The following is a 17,538-nucleotide window of genomic DNA, read 5'->3' on the forward strand; positions in this document are numbered from 1 at the left end:
TCAGGGAGAGGGACACTGCCTTCGGGTGTGCTGACAGCGAGCTGTACAGCACTGCCAGAGCCGTCCTGAAGAGGGGAATGAGAGAGGAAAAGGCATCACATAAATGGAGAATAGAGGACTGCTTCAAGAGCAGGGTGGGTGCCTCGGCCTGCAGCTGAAGGAGCTGCTGAGTCAGTCCTCCTCTCACCCACCTCCTGTATGGAGTCCAGGGAGCAGTCCAGGAGAGAAGCGGCCCTCCTGACCAGTCTGTTGAGTCTCTTTTTGTGCAATGTGTTCACTGTCCCTCTCCGTGCTCCCTCCTCCCCAGCAGACCACTGCATAGAGGACTGCAGACGCCACCACAGTGTCATAAATCTTACAGAATGTACACAGCTGTATAGTTTACATTTACAAAGTGAGCTACAGCTTATGATAGTGATAAGACAGTGATAGTCTCTGCCGTTAGGAGGTGCTGGGTGCTGCAGTGTTGTGCAGGTTGGGTGCCTCAGCCTACTGCTGAAGGAGCTGCTGAGTCCTCCTCTCACCCACCTCCCGTATGGAGTCCAGGGAGCAGTCCAGGAGAGAGGTCTTGACCTGCTCTTTATGTAAAGCTTCTTGAGATAGCGCTGTTATGAATTGGTGCTTTATAAATAAAGAAAACAATGAGCTACAGATGTCGTTCTGACATATGTGATAAAGCTCTTTGAGAGCTTTCGGGAACACTTGGCCCTGCGTCCCTAGCCCTTTACGTTGTCACGTTATGGCCGTTTAGCTTAGAAAGGTCAAAAAGGTCAAAAAGTCAAGCTCGCCACACAAGTCTTTTTGGGCCCTGTTCGGTCATAGAGCCAGCTAGAGACTGGCAACCACTTCTGGCTCAAAGCTGGCATTCCCCCCATGGCCAGTGGTCATTTTTGTGTCAGTGGACCCACAAGAACCACCCCCAAAAGCCCACACTAAATATTCTGGAAGCGTTTTCTATGAGCCCCAATTAGAAAGTGGAATTTTACAATGTGTGTTATATCTCCTCAATGCTTGTACCTAGAGTGATGCAACTACCTCATTGTGATGCACCTATCTGCAAGCTTCCACCTGGTCCAGGAATCAGCTTCCTACATGTCATTTTCACTGAGATATAAGCCCTTGAAATTCTTCAAAATTCTCTTGACACAATACAATAGATGTGAATCTGGAATGTCTTTGATCTGTTATATCTCCTCAATGCTTGTATCTAGGGTGATGCAACTACCTCTCCTTGATGCAGCGGTCTGCAAGCTTCCATTCATTCCAACAGTCAGCCTCCTATCTCCCACTCTCTTTGAAATCTCAACCTTTGAAGTATTTCCAAATTCTCATCCATTACACACCCACCAGATGAGAATTGTGATTGTTGTGGTTCCATTATAAGTCATTATTGCTCATGTATAGAGTGACTCACAAGCATTGGGACATTCCTGGAACAGTTCACATTATTCTTATTGACTATATGTGCATTTCAAAATCTTTTGAACCGCATTTGTCTCAAAATGAAATACATAAATAAAAAACCTTTTCTGTGCCAAAAGAAATATTGAAAAAATCTTTTTTGTTGCTAAGCTGTCAACAAATGTGTGACAGCAAATATGGCCTTTGAATAAACATACTACCAAAACAGAAAATTTTCTAACTCAACAGTGACCAAACATGACTGTCGTATGTATGTAATGTTGTATGGAAGACCTGGTCTGACAGCAGAACTGTGCAACTTGTGCAGTACCCAAAATTTGTGTATGCTGAACAGTCAATTTTCCTTAAAAACCTGTTTCCCCTTCCACAAAAAAGAAAGTCTTCATGGATCTCATTTTTTCATGTGTACGGTCATTCACGGGCTTCATTGTCGCATACACATGGTTCACCTCAGGCTTTTTTTCATCTTGCTTCCTCGCCATGTTGACCTTCACTTTGTCCTGTACAAAAATAGACAACATGACTGAGTAAATCGATTTTTACAGTTGCTCCATTTGTTCAATTACATGTACTGACTTCCATGTTCACAATTATTGACACACATCCAAATTCACCTACATTAAAGCCACCTATAGAAGTCATCTTTCAGGGTTTGTATTACATCAAAAACACAAAATCAAATTTTTCATTGTGCAGTCATTAGATATTACACACCTCTTTTATGTACTGGACATTTTTTGGCACAATCTGGTGACTCTCCTTAGACAGCCGTTTGTGGGGAGGCAGTTCAGATCTTATTGCCTAAATCCTCCCGATTTTTTCTGTTGTGACAGAGGACAATGACAATGGCAGTGATGATGAGGGCCATGAGCGGAACGACTATGGCTGCTGCTACTGCTGCTCGAATGTTGACATCAACTGCTGGGTTGAACTGGAGTATTAACGGACATGTCTCGAAACCCACAAGGTTTTGAGCTGCACAGACATACGTCCCTGAGACAGATTCTCCAGTGATTGCTAAGTGCAGCTCACCTTGCACAGAATCAACAATGGCACCACGGGGGATCCTCTTGTCTCCGCTTTCCTTGGACCATTTGTACCACATGGGGAGGCTGCCTTTTGTGCTCTTACATCTGAGCACCACCTTGTGATTCACCTCAAACAAACCTTCCAGGTAACATTCAGGTCTAGTTGGCCTCTCCATCACATCCAGGCGAATGATGATGAAGTTGATTCCGGGAACTTTCCGAACCTTGCATTGGTAGGTGTTTGCGTCTGTTGGTTTCAAATCGGTAATGCTTATTGAAGCATTGCCACTTGCAGGATCAGAAGACACAAACTGTACTCTGCCTCTGAATGGATCATCACCATCATATATGTGACCTCCAGCATACCAGATGACTAGTGTCTCGTTTTCACCAAAATCTGAAGGCTTCATGCTCCATGCAATATCCAGCACTCCAAGGTCCTCAGGACCAAGGAGAAAGTGACAGTTGAGGGTCACACTCTCTCCCACTGCCACATATGTAGGTGACACTGACTTTGAGACTATCTTCAATCCATAAGTGACAGGCAAAAATGAGACAAGAAGGAAGAAATACCACAGCTCAAGCCTGGTGATGAGGAGTCTTCGATGACGCCTTTTCAACGTCCTTTTCAAAAATCTTCTGGAGATGGGCATCTTTTTTGAAATTTTGACTAATAAATAAAGGAAAAGAAAAACAATGTTAAAATTTAGCTTTGAATAGCTTTAATTGTGGATTTTTGTAAATATTTTTAGATGAAAATATGGAAGCTGACCTCATTGTGATCCTGTTTCAATCTATTATACTAGCACATTAGCATGCTAATTAGCGAAATCAAAGGTGCCTATTAAAAAGTTAGATTTAAACAAAATACTTTTTTTTTGTAACACTTTTTATTAGTTTTTCCATTTTTTCCACAACAACAGAACTTAAACAGTCTGAGAACCATGAAACAAATATAATATATATATATATATATATACACACACACATACATACACATACACACACATATACATATAAAAATAATAATAAATAAATAAATAAAAAGAAAAAAAGGGGGTTACGCAAGTAGACAAAACTAGAAAAAGGCAAAATTGAATCTGTTGTGTTACACAGGATAAATAATTATATAATACATAATGGCGATTGCTAAAGGTTCCAGTGCCAGCGCAAAAATTAATGGGCTTAGGGGACAGCCCTGTCTTGTACCTCTAAAGAGTGAAAAAGGTGTAGACCTCCTTCCATTTGTTAAGACTGAAGCCCTGGGACAATGATACAGCAATTTGACCCAACTCATTTGTCACTTCCGCATTACAACCTGTGAGCGCACCCATATTCCATAAATCCATTCCTTTACATTTTAATGTCTCTGATTTAGGAGGCATTGTAACTTTACAGGAAAAAAGGTGTGTGAGTTTCTGAACAATAAAGCAACTGTCAACAAATGTAATGTAATATGGGATGCAAATGAAAAAACAAAACAAAAGATATTCCTTTTTTTATTTGTAAGACTATGTTTATAAAATTAATAGAAAAAATGTCATAAATAAAATAAAGTGCCGGCATACATTAGAAATAAATGTATTTTCTTCATCTTGCTGTGATTTTTCTTTCCTACTCCAAATTATGTTCTGTCAAATATCATGTTTAAATAGGAAAAATAAACAAACAAACAAAGGGTTAGGGTAAACAAAAAAAACATGATGGGTACATCTAACATGTTGATCAGCATCACTGAACCTCTCAAACCTAAGTAAACGTGACCCAAAAAGTCTTAGGACTTAGGACCTTTGACTGAGGATTCTCGCATGCATTTGGGTGTCTACTGTATGGGAATTAGGGGGGCTGGCACTGACCCTGGAGCCTGCTCTGCAGGGGGTGCCTGCACACTTCCTGTGGCCATCGTGGTCAGGGGTTCAGGCTCACGTCCTGGCTCCTCTTCAACTGTGGGTGCTGGCACTGACCCTGGAGCCTGCTCTGCAGGGGGTGCCTGCACACTTCCTGTGGTCATCGTAGTCAGGGGCTCAGACTCACATCTTGGCTCCTCTTCAACTGTGGGTGCTGCCATGCACATGACGCTCTGCTCAGCCTGGGGTGCTGGTTGAGCTGATGGCTCATCAAGGGGTGAATTCTTACACTCTTTGCTCTGCTTGTGCAGGGGCTCAGTTGCATTCATTTTGTTCTGAAAATAATCTGCATGAAGCCTGCTCTGCAGGGGGTGCCTGCACACTTCCTGTGGTCATTGTAGTCAGGGGCTCAGACTCATATCTTGGCTCCTCTTCAACTGTGGGTGCTGGCACAGTTGCATTCATTTTGTACAGAAAATAATGTTCAACAGGTTGTCTCAACCTGTCGTCCACCACAGAGCACTTAGTGTGTAAACAGTTTGTGGCGGCTTACTCTTTCGGACTTCAGACTGCCTTGATTTATGCGAGAAAGTCAATCTCCTCTTTGCCGTGGAAGTTCCAGCTGATGGGAGCTCGTTCTCTGATGATGAGGAAGCCTCACGCTTGCCAGTCTCTCCACATCCCCGTTGTAACCTTCCACGTCTCTTGTTCATGATCCTTACCTCCTCCGAAGATGACGATGAGCTTGACTCAGGTCCATCATCATATACAGGTTCCTCACCAGCAGAGCTTGTGTCCGGTGTCTCTATGGAGGCCGCCTCCTCATCAGAACTGATTTGTTCCTCTTGGGAGGGCTTTGCAGCAGCAATCTTCAGGGCCTTCATTCGCAGTCTTCTTGTTTTATAGGCTGTCTCTTTATCTGGTAAAGAGACATAAAACTTCTCTGCAGTGCTGGGATCGTGGCACATAGATTTTGCCACCTGCTTTCTCGCCTTCTCTGAGAGGTGTTGTTGGCCTGAAAACCAAAATAAAGACATTGTAAAAAAAAAAAAGTCATATCAAAGCAGTCCTTTTTGCCACTGTGTCTAAACAATTTTAGTCAATGCTCTGAAAAAACGTATGACAGTCACTCATCACCCCCTAAATTGTGTGCGCACCAAATTTTACCGAGCTGCAAACATTCATGTTCATTCAAGAACCCAAATGGCCTGAACCCCCAGAGCAAGCCCTAAGGTGACAGTGGCAAGAAAAAAACTCCCTTTTGACAGGAATAAACCTTTTTTCAATATTTCCATATTGCTAATGCTAATTTATTAGTCACACTCCTATTGTAAGTGCTATAGTCACTGTTAGCATGTTGGTTGCTGATTGTGTTGTCTCTGTCTCTCTGTTTGTCTCTCTCTGTCTCCCTCTCTCTCTCACTCTGTCCAATCCGGACATGGACCCTGACAGAAGCCGCCCACATTGAGCCTGGGTCTGTTCGAGGTTTCTTTCCTTGCCACTGTTGCTCAATATAATATCTGATGCTGCTCATGTGGGAATCCTTGAATCCTTCATTTTGAATTCCTGAATTGTTGGGTTTCTCTCTAATTAAAGAGTTTGGTCTAGGCCTGCTCTTTATGTAAAGCGTCTTGAGATAACGCTGTTATGAATTGGCGCTCTATAAATAAAGACTGATTGATTGATTGAACTCCAGTACCCAACTATTCCAACTTTGAAATTCTAATCAATGACCACGTTACAACTTACAAATTCTATTCTACAGCCAGATTCCAACCTAAATCTAGTTCTTACCTGAGCAGAGACGCTACTCCGGATCTTGTTAAACGTTATGGTACTAGGCATCCCAGAGTCCCCCCAAGCCAGATTCAGGAAGTTAGAGGGCTTCACAATCTGCTTGCCAAGTACTGTGTGGAACACATAATTGCTCCCTTGACGACAGCACTTGCCATCACTCAGGTGTTGAAGCCACCCAAACTCCTTCTTATTAAGGCTGAGTGCAGCATGACCAAATGACCGCACAGTTTTGTGTTCATCCACCTTGGGAAATAAAATGCAGAAAATTAGCACATAACAGTGGATAGGTGGACTTCTATTGAGAATTCTGTAAATTCTGGACTGTAAAACCAGGGACAACAAAACAATAGACCTTCTGTATGCTAATGTTAAGGACGCATACAGCGCCACAGCTCTACCTCCACTTGGCAGAGCTGACCATAACATACTGCATTTAAAGCCACGCTACATTCCTGCAGTCCAGCGGCAACCTGTGACCACCAGAACTGTTTGGCGGTGGTCACAGGAAGCAGAAGAGACTCTCCAGGGATGTTTTGAGGTGACCAACTGGGATGTTCTCTGTGACGCGCAGGGGGAGGACATTGAAGGACTCACAGACTGCATCACAGAGTAGACTTAGACTTAGACTTCTTTATTTTATCCCCCATAGGGGGAAATTTTCTTGTTACAGCAGCAACAATATAAACAGGGAGAGTGAAAGAAACAAAGCAATAGAAAAGACAAAAAATAGCAAATATAAATATAAATATAAATATATGGATTGTGATGAAATGAAATAAATATTTACACCATAGGATATTTACACTTTAGACAGGAATGGAATGACATGGATGGTAGGCAGTATATTAACATCAGCCAGTGATGCTAGTGTTATAGAGTCTGATGGCTGATGGGAGAAATGACCTGCGGTAGCGTTCCTTCTTGCAGGGTGGGTGCCTCAGCCTGCTGCTGAAAGAGCTGCTGAGGGCCCCCACAGTCTCATGCAGGGGGTGAGTACATCAACTTCTGCACAAATAACATCATCCCCACTAAGACTGTGCGCTGTTACCCGAACAACAAAGCAAGGACATCAAGGCAACACTGAACAGGAAGAAGGCTGCATTCAGGAGTGGAGACAAAGAGGAGCTGAAGAGGGTGCAGAGTGAACTGAAGGTGAAGATCTCAGAGGGGAAGGACTGTTACAGGAAGAAGCTGGAGAACAAGCTCCAGCAAAACAACATGAGGGAGGTGTGGAGTGGGTTGAGAACCATCACTGGTCATGGTAAGAAGGATGACCAGAGGATGGAAGGAGACCTACAGGAGGCCAATCAGCTAAACCTGTTTTTCAACAGGTTTGACAATGCAGCCTCTGCCCACCCTCCCCCCAGCTCCTCTCATGACGCTTCCCCCACTGCTCACTCAATTCACACCTCCTCGACCATCCTCCTCCCCCCGATTTTCCAGCACATCTTCACCTTGAGCCTGAGCCAGATGGTTGTCCCCGACCGTTGGAAAACTTCATGCCTGGTTCCTGTGCCCAAGAAGAAGCATCCCAACATGCACAGTGACTACAGACCAGTGGCCCTGACGTCACATGTCATGAAGTCACTGGAGAGGCTCGTCCTGAAGCACCTCCGCACAGTCGTCAGACCATCGCTGGACCCCCTGCAGTTTGCGTACCAGCCCCATATTGGAGTGGAGGATGCCATCATCTACCCGCTGCACAGAGTTTATTCTCACCTGGAGGAGCAGCACTGTGAGAGTCATGTTCTTTGACTTCTCCAGTGCGTTCAAAACCATCCGACCTACTCTCCTTGGCAACAAACTTTTGGACATGCAGGTGGATGCTCCACTGGTGGCCTGGATTACCAACTACCTCACAGGCCGCCCACAGTATGTGAGGCTGCGGGACATCACGTCGGACACCATTGTGAGCAGCACGGGGGCGCCTCAGGGGACGGTCCTGTCTCCCTTCCTGTTCACACTCTACACCTCAGACTTCAGGTTCCGCTCACAGTCCTGCCACCTGCAGAAGTTCTCAGACGACTCTGCCATCGTGGGCTGTATCAGCAGGGACCAGGAGGCTGAGTACAGGAGTGTGGTGGACAGGTTCGTGGAGTCGTGTGGACTGAACCATCTACAGCTCAACGTCACCAAGACAAAGGAGCTGGTGGTGGACTTCAGGAAGCAGAGGACCTGTCCAAACCCCATCACCATCAACGGATTAGAGGTGGACATCGTGGAGGACTACAAGTACCTCGGTGTCCACATAGACAATAAACTGGACTGGTCTAGAAACACCCACGCCGTCTACAAGAATGGTCAGAGCCGACTGTATTTCCTCAGGAGGCTCAGATCTTTCAATGTCTGCAGAACCATGATGCAGATGTTCTATCATTCTGTGGTAGCCAGCGTCACCTTCTACGCTGTAGTGTGCTGGGGCAGCAGACTGAAGACAGCTGACGCCAACAGACTCAACAAGCTCATCAGGAGAGCTGGTTCTGTCCTGGGAGTCGAGTTGGAGTCTGTGGTGGAGGTGTCTGAGAGGAGGATGCTGAAGAAGCTGCTCAGCATCATGGACAACACCTCCCACCCCCTGCACGCCACACTGAGAGCACCTTCAGTCGTTGACTCAGACCACCAAGGTGCACCACAGAACGCCACAGGAGGTCTTTCCTACCTGTGGCTATTAGACTGTATAACGCCTCCTCCACCAGCAGGAGGGACACGTAACGGACTCATTCAGCAGAATCATGTGCAATAACCGTGAAGGTCATTCCCTTTCACTTTGTCTCCCGTTTTGCAGTTTGCACTTTGCACATATCTTATTTAATTGTTAAAGTCTATTCTGTATAGTTTCACTTACTTTGCACACTTCACCTCACACACTGTGACACTTCTCACAAATTTGTACTTTTCAATCTGTACTTTTTGTTTTAAAAAGGGACAGACTATTTAATTTAATTGTATTTTATTGTGTCTAAGTTTCTGTTCAATTTTTGTATTTTAATATTTTGTATTGTTGTGACGACCTCTGTACCGCACTCTGGCACAACAATTTCCTCCGGGATAAATAAAGTCGGTCTTATTCTTATTCTTATTCTTAATTCAGCTGATTTAAGACACGGGTCAAAGCTGACCCGTTAACATAAGAGATGGTAACAGAAAGCTAGCACAAGAGGAAGGTTAATTCAACAAATTAACTGTTTATCACATGGTCCCTCCCCCTTAAAAAGACTAACCAGAACTTGGAATTTGTTTCCATGATCCCATCTCTCACAGTTGACCACACTTTCCTTCATCATGTTTGTGAGTACCACGGATCTGTGTCCAGTAATGATGCACAGATAGCACATGATGTACCCCGTGATCAAGGCATGATTGTTGTCAGGAGCTCCATTGCGGCCAAAACATTCTACAAAACATAGTAAGATATGCATAAAAAAAATACAGCTTGTTAAGAATGAAAGCTTGCAAAGAAGGAATACAATGTGAAGTCTAGGGCTGCACAGTGGCTTGGTGGTTGGCACTTTCACCTTGCAGCTAGAAGATCCCTGGTTCGCGTCCCGGCCTTCCTGGGATCTTTCTGCATGGAGTTTGCATATTCTTCCTATGCATGCGTGGGTTTTCTCCGGGTACTCCGGCTTCCTCACACCAAAAACATGCTCAGATTAATTGGTAACTCTAATAGGTGTGAATGCGAGAGTGACTGTCTGTATATGTAGCCCTGCGATAGACTGGCGACCTGTCCAGGGTGTCCCCTGCCTTCGCTTTAAGTCAGCTGGGATAGGCTCAAGCCCCCCCGCGACCCTAATGAGGATTACGCGGTGTATAGATGATGGATCGATGAATGATTAAGTCTACTTACCAAACAGTTCAGGAATTTTTTTCCTGGCAATCACCAAGAATTGGCTTTCCTGGTCTGCATCAAGCTGATTTTCTGTAAAAACAGTGTGATGGGCACCACGCATTTATGAGGTTCCAAGTTGCAGTTTATTAAGATGACAACATATATACAGCACACAAAATAATAATTTTTTTGAAAGAACGCAATATCAAGGATAACAGATGGTGACAACATCTACCTGTCTTTTTCCGCAACACTTTCTGCCGGTGGACGACAACTCTTCTTTGGACCTCAGCCTGAATCCTCTTCATTTCATATTGAATGTTCTTCAAGTTCTTTGGGTTTCAGCTTACTCGCACTCAGAAATGAGTTTTCAATGTCTGCAGAACATGACGACGTCGGTCAACACGTTTTTCACTGACGTGGGTGCATATCCCTTCTGAAAAAGGTATTTATTTATTTATTTATTTAACAGGGACGGTACACATTAGTGAACATTTCTGTAAATGTGCCAGTATTAGCGTAAGGAAGCTATTTTTCAACTGTTGTCCCTGGGCAAGGTGTAAAATGCCAGCAGTCCATTTTTACAGTGGGGGGAAAGTGGGGAGGAAAACAGGAGGAGAGAGAGAGGGGAGGAGAAAAAACATGCGACACCAGACTGTACTCGTGGAGTGCAGTGTGGGACCGGTAAAAAAACCCTCAGCACAAATTTTTAGCACATCACATGACAATAACAACATTGCAACAGGGGAGGGGAAAAGGGGAGTGGAGATATTCCAGCACCGCAGGAGGCAGGCTGCTGGCTACAGCCCCGATAGGCGAACCCTTGGACCACGCCCCTCGTACTGGAGGGGTGGAAGCTGGCGAAGGCGTTGGATGTAGGGCAGGAGTAAGTCCTGATGTGTTGCTCATCAGTTCCCAAAACCCGCCTCAGTTCATTCGCGGTTGTCGGCGATAACATGGTGGTTGCCATGGAGATGTCCCTGGTCTGGTTCCAGACAAGTCAACAAGCATCAGGTGGATGGGGGTGGCATGGGGAAGAGCGTCCCAGCTGCAGTGAACTCAGAGGGGAGATTATTCCAGTAGTGACCTTGGCCAAGGCCACTGCTTAGGGGAGGCCAATTCAGATTAGATTATTTGGGTTAGAGCGAGACAGCCATATTCAATAGACTTGGCTTACTCTATTGTCCATTCTGGTCACTCAATCGATCCAATCCTTTTTGCAGAGCCGAAAGCTTCTCCAAGATGTTATCCGTGTGGTTGAGGACCGCGGCCTGAGCCCTGCCTAAATCCTCAATCATGGCCGGCAGCGGAGTAGGGCCCTTGACTGCTGCCACCGTCTTCCAGTTTTGACGATACATCAGTGCAATGCATAATCCAATCAGCAGAACACCTATTATCATGGTTCCAAGTGTAAATATCCCATAGTGTAAATATTTATTTCATCACAGCCATATATTTATATTTATATTTATTTGCTATTGCTATTTTTTCTTCTACTATTGCTTCTTTTCACTCTCCCTGTTCAATTGTTGCTGCTGTAACATGAAAATTTCCCCCTATGGGGGATCAAATAAAGAAAAGTCAAAGTCAAACAGATAAACATCTTCCACGACCTCAATGGATAGTTCCGCCAGGCACATGGTCCTCCACTTATCCCACGAGTCGACCATGTAGCCAGCTGGAAATGTTCCTTGAGGGCATGCCGGTTCCCCAGGCACCACTCTTCTGGTGCTGAAAATTTTATTAACTGCATGGAGAGACCAGTTCACTAATTCCATGGTTAAGGTTTAGAGTTTTAGAGAACAGTGCAGAGAGAGGCTCCTAGTCAAGACAAGACTGAGAGCAGAGCAGGAAAAGATAAGGGAAGGAGAGAGAGGGGAGAGTGCGACCGCCTTCGTCAAGAGCCAAGGAAGAAGAGGTAGGTTGGCCAGCTATGGAAAAAGGTACACAGTTACAAGTTACTTGATCTTCCACCACAAAATATCTCAATCCATACTGCAACATCCAAATTTTCACCTACTTTGAAACATAATAGATTACAAAGTGAAAGCTATAGATAAGAATATGTCATTTGTGCCAAGATATCTATGATAATTAGCATATTTTAGGTCAAGAAAAATATTACTCATGCACGCAACTTGTCCATTTGGTTGAGGAACCTTAGGTCATGTGAGATGGAACTGGATGGGAGGCCAGCAGCCATGTAAAGGCAAAAGCGACGAGCATGGCATGAGGACTGCCTTGCATTTTCCATGTCCTTCCTTCCAGTCCGTGGGCCCAAGTGAAACTTTTCAGTCTGGAACAATCTTTTCTGCAATAAAAAGCTTTAAACATTAGTTGTACAATCCAAATACAAAAACAAAGGTGAAACAAATTTACTGTAACTGTCAAAATTCTCTCAGAAACTTCTAGTTGAAAGGAAAGGAAACCTTACCTCACATATGTCAAACTCAAGGCCTGCAATACAATTATATACGGCCCGCGAGATAATTTCATGTGACTATTAAGAATGACCTGTGCAGCAGCCCCTCCTCCCGATCAATGCCTCGCTCAGCACTGTTATAGCGACACTTATGGCGCGTTTCCACTAGTACCTACTCAGCTCTACTCGGCGTAGGTATGGAGTAGGTACTAGTGGAAACGCACCATTAAGCTAGCCCCCCCAAAATAAATGGCTAAACGAAAAGTGGACTTTGAAAACAGAGACTTTGAAAACAGAGACTTTCAAAGCAGGTGGGGGGCAGAATTTTACCTGTTTGTCGATATCGGAGGAAAACCTGTGTGTCTTGTTTGTGGAGCTGATGTGGCTATAATTAAAGAATATAAATATAAGACGACACTACAGCAGGAGAAGTACAAAAAAAGAAAACAGTTATTTAAAATTCTATTTATTTTATTGAGGAAAAGTTGTTGAAGTTTGGCTGTTTAAATTCATATTTCTGGATAAAATATATATATATATATTATATTATATTATATACTATAATAAAAGAGTCACTATTAGAGTCTTCACTAAATGTTGAGCCTGTTTGGCCCGCGACTTAGACCGTGTTTTAAATTTTGGCCCTTTCTTTGATTGAGTTTGACACCCCTGCCTTACCTAATAAAGGACCGCACTTCTTTTCTTTCCCTAAATGTTCCCCTTTTTGAACCGATAGAGGTGGTTTACGTGGTGTGCTGTTTGGTGTCTGTGGCTGCATTGTCATCATTCGGTCCACCTTTTGCTCCAGCAGCTGTAACCTGGTTTCAACCTGCTCCCAGCGGGAGTTGCATGAGCACACCTTTGACATCGAGCCAATCACATTTTCACTCTGGCCACTCAAGTGTCCCGGAAGGTTGGATGAAGGTAGGTCACTCTCACAGGATGCAGGATTCATGGATGAAGGAAGTTGATACGAAGAAAGGGAAGAGGGGGTTTGGGTCCCAGAAACACTGGTTGAAGGAAGTGGCTGGATAGGCTCCAGCTCCCCCGCAACCCTTACGGATAAGCGTATAGAAAATGAGATGAGATGAGACAATGTTAGGTTTGGGTTAGTGTATAAATATACACATTTCCTAATCTCACCGTGCATTCCCATATTTCATTAGAAGTTGAAACTCCTGTTTGTTTGGAATTGTGTGACACGCTATTAGGTGTTGCTTCAAGTTGGCGAAGTTTCCGAAACACAATCCACACAGTTTCTTCCTCTGTGGACAAATAAAAGTGACGCACCAAATTGAGGCTCTGTGTCTTCAGCATACTAATGTAAAGTAACACCATGTTTTTATCTACTTACCATCTTTTCAACAACTCTTCCAGATGAATGCTGAAACAACTTACAAGCTATGAAGAAAAGCAAGCACAATGAATGTTTTTCACGTTTTGATCAGAACAAGCACTAAATGGTCTGCATTTGTATAGCACCTTTCTAGTTATTTGAACTACTTAAAGCGCTTTACATGACATCCTCATTCACCCATTCACACATCATTCATACAGGAGGAATGTAATTTGGAGGAGACTTTTCTTTCATGCTTCAGGAGTGTCTTGCCCAAGGACACTTCGACATGTTGACCCATAGGAGCTGGGGATCGAACCCCCGCCCTTCTGATTGAGGGACGACCCAGTCTACCACTGAGCCACAGCCGCCCCAGTACAGTCAAGCAACGCTTTGCCTCTTTAATGACAATATCTTCCACATGCTAACCTGCTGATTGTTTATTAACATGATTTGGCATCGTCTCTGATCATTTAACAGCAATCTTGTCCTAACATACTTCTTTAACTTTTTTTTCACAGCACATGTCCAACAGATTGATTCTTTCACTTCCTCACTTTTAATTTATCATTAGTTTTGAAAATCTTTCCCTCGTGCTTCTGTTACCTTCACACTTAAGGCTCTCCTGTCGTCCTCCCGGACTCTTCTGGGCTGTGAACACTCTTCTTTTTGACTCTGCTGTCAGAGCCGGTCCAGAAGTTGGCTTTACCACCTCATTTCTTTCCCTGTCTTCAGAGGTCTTTTCTGCTCCTACACCTTGCGGCACTGATGACCTATTTTGGTTAACTGTGAGGTATTGTTCTCTCTCAGCTCTCATGGACCTTTCCTCTCCTGCCTCAGCAGTTGCATTTTGAGGTGTGTCAGTGATGCAAGGTTCAGTGCTGCTGTACTTGTTGCTTTGACTTTCTGAGATTGCATCCTCAGACTTCTCATTTGCTATTGTGTTGCAGGTTAGGCCTGCACCACTCTTCTCTCTGTGATGACAAATATATCTCTTTTTCAGGTGATAGTTTTGGCTCACAGTGTCCTTTGTTGTTTCCGAGTCATGCTGCTTCCCCTGGTGTTTGAAGTGACCCTTTCCATTACTCTCACAGGTGCAACATTCACACATTTCATTTCCATCCCCAAAAAAGCTATCACCATAGTAATATGTCAACTCCTCCCCAGGTGAGATTGGTCGTGTGGCGAGCGGAGGGTCAGGAAAATAAAGAAATAGTCGTTCTTACTCTATTTAACAAATCAAGTTGCCAGACAACGCCACTTTGGGATCTCAGCCCAAAGAACTGAATGATGCACCTTTAAAGGCGCACAGGTCCGTTCACTCAAATAGCAAGTGTTCCAATCTCAAACAAAATAAGTTTTATGAACAGAATTTGATTAAAATGATATAAAAACACACCATTCACACGGGGATTAAACTAAGGGACTAAATTAAAGCTGAGGATACCGGTGCACGAGTTGATGGAGCGGTGAATCCCAACAAAAACAAAAAAAAGAGAAGACACCCAGCTGTGACAGTCACACACACACATGTGAAGGATACCCGAATCCCAGGGAGCACAGCACACAAAAGGGGATCCCACCACCAGACCACCGGACCTCAGCAACTAAAACAAAAGGAACACACACACACACACACACACACACAGGTTAGTGGGGTTACAATAATCCAACAGAACAAACAATATACAAAAACTTGGAAACAAATAAATGGCAGCAGAAATCAATTAAACTAAACAAAACTACCAGTTGCCAAATATAAATTACTCAAAATACAAAGAAAAATAAACAAGGTAAGAAACAAGAAAAACTCTGCCCAAATGAAATATCTAAACAAATAAATCTAAATACAAAAATAATCAATACAACAAATCAAGACAACGGAGCAGGGCAATGAAAACAAAAATGCAACCCACACTCCCAACAAACAGACTTTAAAAAGGGCTCCAATCAAGCCAGTCAATTAATAACAGTCAGCACACCAGAGTACCACGCAATACTTGCGAGTGATGTAAGCCAGGGGAAAAGCAATTGTCTTAAGAAGGCAGGTCCACAGCTGGTGAAGTAGAACCTCTCCACCAGACGGATGATGGAAATCGACGCGTTATAGCGGACACGCCGAGGAAACTCACTGACGCCGATCTCCACAAAGCAGCAGCGATCCACACAACGCAGCAACGATCCACACAACGCAGCAGCAATCCACACAACGCAGCAGCGATCCACACAAAGCAGGTCCCCACAAAGCAGGTCCCAACAAAGCAGGTCCCAATAAAGCAGCAGCAATCCCCAGCTACGAGCAGCGCCAACTGTGTAGTCAGCTGCTGACGCCACACACCTGACCGCAAAAATCACCGTGCCGACAGTGAGCAGGGTACACGATCCATAAAAACTCCGGGGCACTCGAACCAAGGGCCCTGCAGTACAACACAGCAATTAATAATAACCCACAGGCCTACACAGAAGGTGAGCAGACTAGCCGCCTTACCTGCCCGATATGAGCGTGGTCGAGCCGGCAGTGACGTAACCAACCAGGAAGCAGAGAGGGAGAGCCAGCAGGGGGAAATCCACCCCTTAAATAGCCATGGCGCCATCAGTGGTTGGCTATGGTGCTGCCAATTGGCACCGTCAGAGTAGAATAATGGCAGCACAATTTCTATGCTGCTACAGTCGAATCACTTCAATATAAGCAATATTCTTCTCACCAGGATGGAGCTTGCAGTTTGGGTTGCAGTCATGGTTAATAAAAACTGCAGGCCCAAGGAACAGCTGACTGCAGCGTTGGCGTTTGGAATACATCACACTGAAGTCATTGACACCTGCCCTCAGCATCTGGCTGTCAGCGGGACTCAAGTTTGCTGTGCAGGCCAGCAAGAACTCCAGATGCTGTCCTGCAAACCAGTGCTTTGTTGAAGTTACCTTTGCTCCATTGATCTTTAAAGAGTACCTGTCACAGGACTCTATCTTGACACCGTCCAACGCGAAGGCACTGAGATAGCAATACACATGTTGCCGTAGTAGCTCCTGACGATGGCCAGAGATTGAAAGTAGTTACCAGCCAGTTCGCCCACTGTCAGGGCCTCAAATGTTGCATTGAAATCACAAATAAGCTGAAATTGCATCAGGGTATTTTTGAGATGATCCCAACATGGTAACACTGGTGGAGGACTAATGTTCATTTTATGGGTGCTGAAGCCCAGCAGTGGGTCCAGCACCAAACCGGTGGCAAGGTCATCAGTCTCACATAGTTCCTTAACAATCATTCTGTTCCATCTGTCCATTGCGTCTTACCAATGGGAGGTACTAGGAGTCCGCGTGTCACTTATGGAATTTGTCTGGTTGTTGGTGATATTCAATACTGAATTACAGAGGCAGAAACATTGAACGATGACAAATTAGTCTGAAACGTATGTATTAGTAGTTATATTGTAACATTTTCTTGTCCAACACAAACTCAATTAAATTTGTGTTTTTCAACATTAAAAAGTGCATAAAAACACTGGTAATTGTGACATAGGGATGTTATACTGCAATAACACCAGTGGTGAAACAAGTTTCAATATGTTTTCTAGAAGAAAAATCATGAAATTACTCACCATGTGCTTCTTACTGCTGCTGCTGGTGAGTCACTTCCTACTTCCTGTTTACACAGGAAATACAGGTTTTCATCTATATGCAAGAGCTAATCTATAGATTGAATTCTGGAAGGTAATTACATTTCAGATTAAATCTAAATTTGTAAAAAAAAAAAAAAAAAAAAAAACTCTACTTCCTGTATAGAAAGGAAATCCAGCTTTTCATCCATGTTCAATGGATGAAAAGTGCATAGAGGACTGCAGACACCACCACAGTGTCAT

At 44.1% G+C, this 17,538-nt stretch overlaps 1 protein-coding gene across 1 annotated transcript; it reads right to left on the reverse strand.

Annotated features, from left to right (window-relative positions):
* Positions 1-13,280: 13,280 nt before the first annotated feature.
* On the reverse strand, positions 13,281-16,962 carry LOC139222610 (histone-lysine N-methyltransferase KMT5C-like). The gene is given in 4 exon segments (XM_070854431.1): positions 13,281-13,400; positions 14,703-14,867; positions 16,361-16,722; positions 16,725-16,962. Coding segments are annotated over 4 exon segments (885 nt in total).
* Positions 16,963-17,538: the final 576 nt, after the last annotated feature.

Source organism: Pempheris klunzingeri, chromosome 23, assembly GCF_042242105.1.
Source record: "Pempheris klunzingeri isolate RE-2024b chromosome 23, fPemKlu1.hap1, whole genome shotgun sequence".
In the NCBI taxonomy this organism is placed as follows: Eukaryota; Metazoa; Chordata; class Actinopteri; order Acropomatiformes; family Pempheridae; genus Pempheris; species Pempheris klunzingeri.